Source organism: Canis lupus, chromosome 20 (genome assembly GCF_003254725.2).
Source record: "Canis lupus dingo isolate Sandy chromosome 20, ASM325472v2, whole genome shotgun sequence".
Classification (NCBI taxonomy): Eukaryota; Metazoa; Chordata; class Mammalia; order Carnivora; family Canidae; genus Canis; species Canis lupus.
Window position 1 is genome coordinate 54,028,882 of NC_064262.1, and position 9,119 is coordinate 54,038,000.

General features: G+C 55.1%; 1 protein-coding gene and 1 long non-coding RNA gene across 8 annotated transcripts; one reads left to right on the top strand and one right to left on the bottom strand.

Moving 5' to 3' along the window:
• The first annotated feature begins 862 nt into the window (after positions 1-862).
• SLC25A41 (solute carrier family 25 member 41) lies at positions 863-7,772 on the top strand. Of its 7 annotated transcripts, none has more exons than XM_025457218.3 (8): positions 863-931; positions 1,466-1,530; positions 2,211-2,366; positions 2,865-3,017; positions 3,212-3,319; positions 6,140-6,307; positions 6,390-6,537; positions 7,326-7,772. In XM_025457218.3, the coding sequence occupies exons 3-8, from the start codon at positions 2,235-2,237 to the stop codon at positions 7,496-7,498; spliced, it is 882 nt and encodes a 293-aa protein (XP_025313003.1). In that variant the 5' UTR covers positions 863-931; positions 1,466-1,530; positions 2,211-2,234; the 3' UTR covers positions 7,499-7,772. The 7 variants fall into 7 exon arrangements, with proteins under 7 accessions (XP_025313003.1, XP_048953985.1, XP_025313000.1 ...); XM_049098028.1 differs by lacking the exon at positions 863-931 and adding an exon at positions 1,143-1,214; XM_025457215.3 differs by lacking the exons at positions 863-931; positions 1,466-1,530 and adding an exon at positions 1,617-1,985.
• LOC112666381 (uncharacterized) lies at positions 5,146-9,047 on the bottom strand. Its single transcript, XR_003140836.3, has 3 exons — positions 8,763-9,047; positions 8,342-8,608; positions 5,146-7,746 (listed from the first exon to the last, which is right to left on the bottom strand). It is a non-coding gene; the product is annotated as an uncharacterized LOC112666381 (long non-coding RNA).
• Positions 9,048-9,119: the final 72 nt, after the last annotated feature.

A 9,119-nucleotide genomic window follows, 5' to 3' on the forward strand; every position in this document is an offset into this window, starting at 1 on the left:
GCAGAATTTACATTTTATTTATTTGATTTTATTTTTAAGATTGTATGTATTCATTTGAGAGAGAGAGACAGAGAGAATGAGTGGGACGGAGGGGCAGAGGGAGAGGGAGAAGCAGACTCCCCGCTGAGCCGGGAGCCCGATGTGGGGCTCCATCCCAGGACCTGGAGATCACGACCTGAGCCAAAAGCACACGCTTAAGCATCTGAGCCACCCAGGCCCCTGCAGCCCCCACCCAGGGTTTATGCTTTTTTTCTTTTTTAGTTTATGTTTTAAATCCAGTGGATGGAGGAAGCATCAGGGAGAGGATGATATTTGCATAATGATGTAAAGACAGTGAGGGAGGGAGCCATGGCGATGTCTAGGAAAGCAGCATTCTAGGCAGAGGGAACAGCCAGTGCAAGGGTCCTGGGGCAGCACTGTGCTGGTGCATTGGTGGTACAGGGAGGATGCCCGTGTGGCTGGAGCAGAATGGGCAAGGGGGAGAAAGGGAGGAGGGGAGGGCAGGAAGGGAACTGGGTAGGTCATGCAGGGCCTTGGGGGCGATGGGGAGGACTTGGGCTTCCACCCCAGGGAAATAGGAGCCCTGGAGGACTGTGGGCAGAGGAGGGCGGGGTCTGACTGAGGTGCTCACGGGACTCCTCTGGTGGTCACTCTGGGGAGCACAGACGGGGGCAAGAGTGGGAGGGCCCAGAGTGGAGGCGACTGCACCGGTCCGGGTAATCCATCATGGGGCTGGACCAGGCTGGAGGCCCCGACATGGTAAGCAGCCACCAGATTCTGCGATATGTTCAAGGTTAAGCCAGGATGTGATGACAGAGCGTGGGCATGAGAGCAAGAAAAGAATCGTGGATGGCATCAACATTTTGGAACCAAACCGCATGGGAGGATGGAAGTGCTCTCAACGCTCACTGCAACCTATTGACCCTTCGTGGTAAGAGCTTATCGCCGCTTCCAATTTACACGTGGGGGAAACCGAAGCTCAGAGAGGTAAAGTGAGTACCCCCAGGTCACACAGCAAGAGTTGCCCTAGATGGGATTCAAACCCAGGCTGCCTCCAAACCCAGGCCTCTCTCACTTCGGGGACCCACTGTGTCTCTCCTTCCCAGAGCTCCAGAACCTTCCCATTCTCCTTCACTTCTATCTCCTGTTGCCATGATAACGAAACACAGCGCATTAGTTTCCTCCGGCTGCTGTAACAAACGACCACGAACGTGGTGGGTTAAAACAACACAAATGTATTATTCCAGCGGTCAGAAGCCTGACACGAATCCCCCTAGGCTAAAATCAAGCTCCTTCTGGAGGCTCCAGGGAAGAATCTGCCTCCTGGCCTTTTGCAGCTTTGAGGGTCGGCCTGCACCCCATGGCTGGCCGTTCCCTCCTCATCTGCAAAGCCAGCAATGGTCAGTCGAGTCTTTCTCAAGTTGATCCTTTTAACCATGTTCTGCTCCCTTCCTCACTGTTTAAGGACCTACGAGGTTAGACCAGGCCCACAATTAGTCCAGAATAATTTCTCCATCTCCCCATCGGCTGGTGAGTGACCTTAATTCCTTCGGCAAATTTGCTTTTCCCTTTGCCACTTGACATAAGCGAGTTCATGGGTTTAGAGGAATTTGGATATGGACAGGCTTACTCTGTGCACCATATCCAGTGAGGTCACAAGGGTCTCTGTGACCTCATCATGGCCTGGTTCCCAAATTTACAAGGTGACCCCTCCCACATGGTTGCTGGATGGGCAAACCTGTCGCCAGGGATTTGAACCTAGGTGTCCTAACCCTCCGGCTGCCATGGGAGCCCAGCCTGAGGAAGCTCAGAAGCCTTGCTCCAGTGTCCAGACCCTGTTTAAGAGGGTCAAGGCCTTACTCACCGAAGCCCCACCTCCGACCCCGCCCCTGGCCCCCTCCCGGAACGTGGGCTGTACACACGTGTATGGGTATGTGTTTGGGCACGTGCGTGAAAACGACCTGGAGCATCTGCCATCACAGCAGGTGAGTTTGAGAACTGCAGGTCTTCGGCACCTGCAGCCTGACTGCCGGGGTAGAAGGCCGCGCTGCCTGCCTCTGCCTGCCCCACTCCCCTCCAAGCGGACCCGGAATTCCATCTGGAAGCAGTGGGGACCAGGGTGGGCCTTCACACTAGGAGGGGCTTCTGGGGTTGCAGGGAAGGAGCTGCAGCCCGGCTCAGTATGGGTGGGAGCTGGGTCTGCCCTGCAGGTGCTGGACACAGGAGAGCAGCTGATGGTCCCCGTGGACGTCCTTGAAGTGGACAACGAGGGGGCCTTGTGGAAGTTTCTGCTCTCAGGGGCCATGGCTGGGGCGGTGTCCCGCACTGGGACGGCCCCTCTAGACCGAGCCAAGGTGTATATGCAGGTGCGCGGGGACCAAGGCCCTGGAGCCTTTGGGGTGGGGCTGGCCGGATGGAGGTGGAGCTGATTGGGGGACAGGATAGGGGTGAGGATGCAATTGGAAACAGGTTTGAGGGTGGGGCTGGGGCATGGGTTGGAGTCAGGAGGAGGCCGAATGGAGGTAAATGTGGGAGTTGAAGCTGGGGCTGGCGCTGGAGCCAATGAGGATGGAGCATGAACTTGAGTTGCTGGAGCTGAGAGAACAGTACCAGGGACAGGGTGGGGTCAGGGATAAGGGAACTGAGGATGGGGTCTTTGGGTGGCTTTGAAGGCGAACTAGAACAGCCAAGGAGAGGAAGATGAGGGAGGAGGCAGGATGTGGGTCTGCATTGGGTTACAGCACTAGCTGGGGAGGAATGGGGTTGGGTGGCTGGGGACAGGATGGGGTTGGACTCGGGGCTGGGTTGGAGGTGGGGATCGGGTGGGAGGCTCCTCACAGGGCCGGTGGCCTCCCTACCCCCAGGTCTACTCCTCCAAGACGAACTTCATGAACCTGCTGGGAGGGCTCCGAAGCATGGTCCAGGAGGGGGGCTTCCACTCCCTGTGGCGGGGCAACGGCATCAACGTCCTCAAGATTGCCCCCGAGTACGCCATCAAGTTCTCCGTCTTTGAACAGGTTGGGGAGGGGGGGGGGGGCGCAATGAAGTGTGTGTGTGTGGGGGAAGGCCCGCTTTACCCAGCCCTGCCCTTTAACCCCAAACCCTCTCCTACACCCCCGCTTGCAAGCCCAGATCCTTACCCAAGACTCAGGGTGGGTTTCAGCGAGGGAGGGGGTTAGCGGCTCTCTCCTGCTCCTCTCTCCTGCCACAGTGTAAGAATTACTTCTGCGGAGTGCATGGGTCCCCACCCTTCCAGGAACGTCTCCTAGCTGGCTCCCTAGCCGTGGCCACCTCCCAGACGCTCATCAACCCCATGGAGGTAAGAGAACCTCTGCCCTCCCTCCCCCCAAGGATGAAACAAGGTGAAAGTTAGCTACCACCTGCTACTACTTCCCCCTCCTTCCTGTCTTCTTCCCTCCTCCCCCTCGTCTTCCCCTTCACGTGAGGTGTGTGGCAAACTCGTATATTCCAGATGGCTCCCCAGTCAGCTCAACCATCCTTTCCCCCTCAAGGATCCAGAAGACCCTGTGTAATTTGTAATTTACTAAACTCCCATGTACAGTTGGGCTTTCTCTCTTTGCTCTGGTGTGTCTGTCCATGCACGAATGTCTCTTTTTCCTTGTTTTTTTTTGGGGGGGAGGGGGGAGGGAGGGAGGTAACAGATTTTATTGTGCACAGCAGTTTTAGATTTACAGAAACACGGAGCAGGAGGTACAGAGTTCCCATACACCTCTTCCCACATATACAAAGTCTCTGCTATTAAGGTCTTGCATGGGGTGGTCCATTTGTTGCAACGGATGAGCCAATATATATATCAATACATTATTATTAAAGCCCAGAGTTGCCCTCAGGGGCACTCTTTGGGTTGTACAATCTGCGGTTTGTACAGATGTGCATGGACAGGTGTCTGCCATCTGGGGGTCAGACAGGGTAGTTTCACTGCCCTAAAAATCCTGTGCTCCACCTCTTCACCCCTTCTCGCTTCCCCCCTGAATCCCTGGCCACCCCTGATCCTTTTACTGCCTACAGTCTTATCTTTTTTTTTTTTAAAAGATAGATTTATTTACTTATGATAGACAGACAGAGAGAGAGAGAGAGAGAGAGAGAGAGGCAGAGACACAGGAGGAGGGAGAAGCAGGCTTCATGCCAGGAGCCTGACGTGGGACTCAATCCCGGGTCTCCAGGATCGCGCCCTGGGCCAAAGGCAGGCGCTAAACCACCGAGCCATCCAGGGATCCCCCCAGTTTTATCTTTTAAAAAATTTTTTGAAAAAAATAAAAATAAAAAAATAAAAAATAAAAAATAAAAAATTTTTTGATTTATAGTGGTCTCTATACCCAACATGGGGCTGGAACTCATGACCTCCAGATCAAGAGTCGCACGCTCTTTGGACTCAGTCAGCGGGTGCCACTGTAGTTTTACTGTCTTTAATTTTTGAGGCTTGATCGTAGGCTTTCTCATCTCCCTCTTCCCCCCATCTTCTTTATTGGCTTTCCAGGTTATCCCCCTGGTGGTTTCCCATATAAACTTGAAAAGCAACTTATCTAACTCAGAAAACAAGGTCACCTATTGGTTTTGTTTGTTTAACTGGGATGGTATTCAACTTATAAATAAGCTTAGAGGGATCCCTGTGTGGCGCAGCGGTTTAGCACCTGCCTTTGGCCCAGGGCGCGGTCCTGGAGACCCGGGATCGAGTCCCACGTCGGGCTCCCGGTGCATGGAGCCTGCTCCTCCCTCTGCCTGTGTCTCTGCCTCTCTCTCTGTGTGACGATCATAAATAAATAAAAATTAAAAAAATAAATAAGCTTAGAGAGTCCTGCTATTTTTTCTTTTTTTTAGATTTTATTTATTTATTCATGAGAGACAGAGAGGCAGAGACAGAGACAGAAGAAGCAGGCTCCATGCAGGGAGCCTGACGCGGGACTTGGTCCCGGGTCTCCAGGATCACGCCCTGGGCTGAAGGCGGTGCTAAGCCGCTGAGCCACCCGGGCTGCCCAGAACATTTCCATTTGTTCAAGTCTCCCCTTTTGTACTTCAATGTTTGTTTAAAGTTTTTCTCATATAACGCTTGCTCTTGACCAGTTAAATTTCTTCCTAAGTATATCTGTGTTCTACTGCTGCGTAACAAATTGCCAGAGACTCGGCAGCTTTTAAAATGATAGATTTATTATCTCATTTGTGGGTCACGTCTGGGCACTGGCTGGTCGGGCCCTCTGGTCAGGATTTCATCAGGCCGAAATCAAGGTGTTGGCTGGGCTACAGTGAGCCCACCTGAGGCCTGTGTTGTTCCTTGGTTGTTCACAGGATTCAGTTTCTTGTGAAACATCCTACAACGGATGGAGATCCTCAGCACCAAGAAGGCTATCCACTGTCCCTACCACGTGGTCTTCTCCCCAACGGTCTGCTTGTTTAAGAGCAAATGAAAAATGTCCTGGACATTCCCAATCGCTCTGATTTCTCTGGTCTCTGGCAAGAGACTCTTTTAAAGGGCTCACCTGATTTGGTCAGGCCCACCAGGGATGAGTGGTCTTGCTTCACTTAAAATCAGCTGCTTCAAGACCTCCATTACATCTGCAAAATCTCTTCACCTTCATGTCATGTAACTCAATGAGGGGAGTGACACCCAATCACATTCACTCATTCATTCATTCACAGCACACTCTCAAGGTCGGGCAGGCATTATATGGAGCATATATATCAGATGTGGTAATCTTAGGGACCACCTTAGAATTTTGCCTACTGCACTTGGTGTTTGGTCTTTTGGGCAACTGTAGAGTTGCCAATATTTTGATTTTGGAGCATTTCATACAAATCACGTTGTCTGGCTTCTCTTGGAAGATTGGCAAATCTGGCCACCTGGGGTCTGCACTCCCACGGCATTGTGTCTGGCTGCTGTTAGGTATAAGCTGTGACTCCAGTCAGTCCATGTCATTTCCCTTATCCTCTTGGCCTCTGCTGCTGAACCCTGGGTTGGGAGCACAGAGAGGCCAAGGGATCGGACGGCTCTGGGTTTGAAACTCAGCTCTGTGTACTCTCTTGAGCTTCAGTTTCCTCAGTGGTAGGATGGAGACGATGGTTGCTGCTGAAGGTCGATGAGAGCATTGGATCAGATGAGCCACTCCCTCCTCATCCTCCACAGGTGCTGAAGACGCGGCTGACCCTTCGCCGGACGGGCCAGTACAAGGGGCTGCTGGACTGTGCAAGGCAGATCCTGGAGCGGGAGGGCACCCGCGCCCTATACCGCGGCTACCTGCCCAACATGCTTGGCATCATCCCCTATGCCTGCACTGACCTGGCCGTCTATGAGGTGTGGAGCCCATGGAGGGGTACCAGGAGTGCTGTGAACACAGGCCCACAGTGCACTTCCTCCTGACCCCCTTCTCTTGCAGATGCTCAGGTGCTTCTGGTTGAAATCAGGGAGGGACATGGAGGATCCCAGTGGCCTGGTCAGTCTGTCATCTGTGACGCTGTCCACGACCTGTGGCCAGATGGCCAGTTACCCACTGACCCTGGTGCGCACCAGGATGCAGGCCCAAGGTCAGGCTAGCCCCACTGGCCATCATGTGTGCCCCTCTCCCTCAGCCCTGACTCTGAACTTTCTCATCCCCCAAAACTCACTCCCAAATGTTCCACATCTGATCCTGGATGCTTCTGCTGCCCTCTAGACCCACTAAGAATCACCCCTAAATCTGATACCAGACCCCAAATGAACCCTACAATCCACTGAAACGAACATCTCCTAACTGACCCCCATAAGCATCCCCAAATAGGACTTAGGCCCCCACACTGACCTCAGTGGGGATATAGATTCCCCAAATGTTCTCCCAGCTTCTCCAAATCAGACCCAGCCCATATTTGACTCCAAAAGTGAAAATTCCTAAAATTCCTAAATCTGACCCTTAGACGTCTTAACATCATAACCACTTCCCCCACTACCCTGGGTACTCCCCAAATGGACTCTCACCCCCTACACCAATCCACAAACATCCAAACAAGTCCTTGGTCCACTACCCTAATCTTGAAAATATCCCCAACTCCCCCCTCCCCCTTAGCACACTCCTCAAATCTCTAGCAGATCTTAGAAGTTCCCTCTCCATTATAAGCTTGTTTTCTAAGATGTTCCCAAAAACAAATCCTAAAAACTCCTGCCTGAATTGATCTCACTCTCCCCAAAGTGACCAATATCCTCTACAAGTCTCCAAACACCCTCCCAAATGACCCCCCAGACCTTGGCCCCGGGCTTCACCCAACCCCCAATATTCCAGCGCCCCTGGAGGCCCGATCATCCTCTGGCAGAAGCCCTGAGCTTGCCCCTGTTCCCACAGACACTGTGGAGGGTTCGAACCCCACCATGTGTGGAGTCTTCCGGGGGATCTTGGCCCAGCAAGGTTGGCCGGGGCTGTACCGAGGCATGACTCCCACCTTACTGAAGGTGTTACCAGCAGGTGGCATCAGCTACGTGGTGTACGAAGCCATGAAGAAAACCCTGGGCGTATAGGCCTTGGCTAGTCGACACACCCTGGGCAGAAATGGACAGGAGGATCCAGGGTCCCCTGGCCCAAAGAGCCCACCAGGCTTAGACCCGGGGGGCAGTTTTTGTCAGGAGAAGCAGTCTGGAGGCCTGGGTCAGAAGATCCCTGGGGATCCTTCCTGAGGGTGCAGCCAGAGACTAGTGTGGACTCCAGTTTGGCTCGCTGTGGCTCGTCACATCCAGCTTCAGGGTGAAATGGTGGATGTGGAGAGAACCTGAAATAAAGAGACAGTTTCTGCTGGATGTGTCTGGGATACCTGCGTCCAAGTGGGGAGCCCAGTAAATGGACTCTCTGGGTCTAGGAAGGCACCAGGAATCCCTGGTTTCAGGAGGTGAGTTGGGGACCTGGAACACCCAGGGCCTAAGACCCAGCAGGGCGCCTCGGATACCTGGGTCCCAAGAATGGAAGCGGGGTACCTGGGAATCCCTGGGGCCCGGAAAGGGGGACCCTTGAGCCCCTCGGACCTGAATAGGAATTGTAAACCCATAAGACGCCTGGGTTCAGGAGAGAAACTGAGGGCCGAGGATCGGAGCTTGAGGCTCTGATCCCCCCCACCCCCATCCCCGGCCTTATGGGAAACGGGTGTGGGGTGTGGAATTAGGGTCCTAGGCGAGAACCGATGGCCCTAGACCCTTGCATTCTGGAGAGGAACTGGTCCCGTGAGTCCTGGAAGGGAAGTGGCGGCTCTAGAATCCTGGGTGAAGAGCGCGGGTGCAGGGGATCCGTGGGCCCCCCCCTGCTCCTGGGCCACCCCGCCCCCGGGAGCATCCGACCTCCGAGGCCTCGAGCAGGCCATGTGTTCGGCCTACCCAGCCAGGCTCCTGGGGCGCTAACCCAGACGTCAGGCCCGAATTCCGGGCAGCCGGTCGGCGCTGCCCACGTCGACTGCCACTCACTCCCACGACGGCTAATCCCCTCTCGTCGTCCGGCGGCCGGCTCCGCCCCAATGCAGCTCCGCTTCCACTGGCTCCCACCAAAACGGGGCCCCTAGACTTCCCCCACCGCCATTTGTCCGGCGCGCTGTCCGTCACCTTGCGCCCGCCCCCGCCGCCCGGCCATTGGCCTAGAGATCAAGGCTGGAAAAGGATTCTGGTTAACAGGGGAAGCAATCCCGTCCAAACCTGAGCGCGTCACCCAGGGCTCGTCAGGGATTGGGCTAAGCCGGCCGCCAATCTTCCCAAGAACCGCCCCCCGCGCGGACTCATTGGCTCGCGTGCACGATTATCTCACCTGGCGCCCGCCCAGCCTGTTCAAAGGAGCCTTTCGCCAGGCCCCTCCTTCCTGTGCACTTGACTCCCTGGAGCCGTCAATCCGGTCCTGAAGTCGCCCCGTAGTTCTGGAACCCCCGCTCCATTGGGCCTCCTGCCCTCTCGGGTCGCCTCGATTTGCCCGCCCGGCACCGGCAGCGCGCAGCCCACTGCCTCCGAGAGCTGTCGGTCACGCGGCGCCTCCCGCCCACAGCCTCTCGCGGCCCTCCGATTGGCTGCTCGTGTCCGGAGCCCGCGATTGGTGTTCCTGGAGAGGCGGCCGCCTCCCATTGGCCTGGCTGCGCCGTCCGTCACGCCGGCGGCGGGAGGGGGCGTCCCT

Bases quoted from the DNA above. Each gene is read 5' to 3' on its own strand.
- SLC25A41 (XM_035702874.2), top strand. From the start codon at position 1,617: ATGGACAGGCTTACTCTGTGCACCATATCCAGTGAGGTCACAAGGGTC. The intron at 6,308-6,389 runs GTGTGGAGCCCA...CTTCTCTTGCAG, and splicing joins CTGACCTGGCCGTCTATGAG to ATGCTCAGGTGCTTCTGGTT. The intron at 6,538-7,325 runs GTCAGGCTAGCC...CTGTTCCCACAG, and splicing joins CACCAGGATGCAGGCCCAAG to ACACTGTGGAGGGTTCGAAC.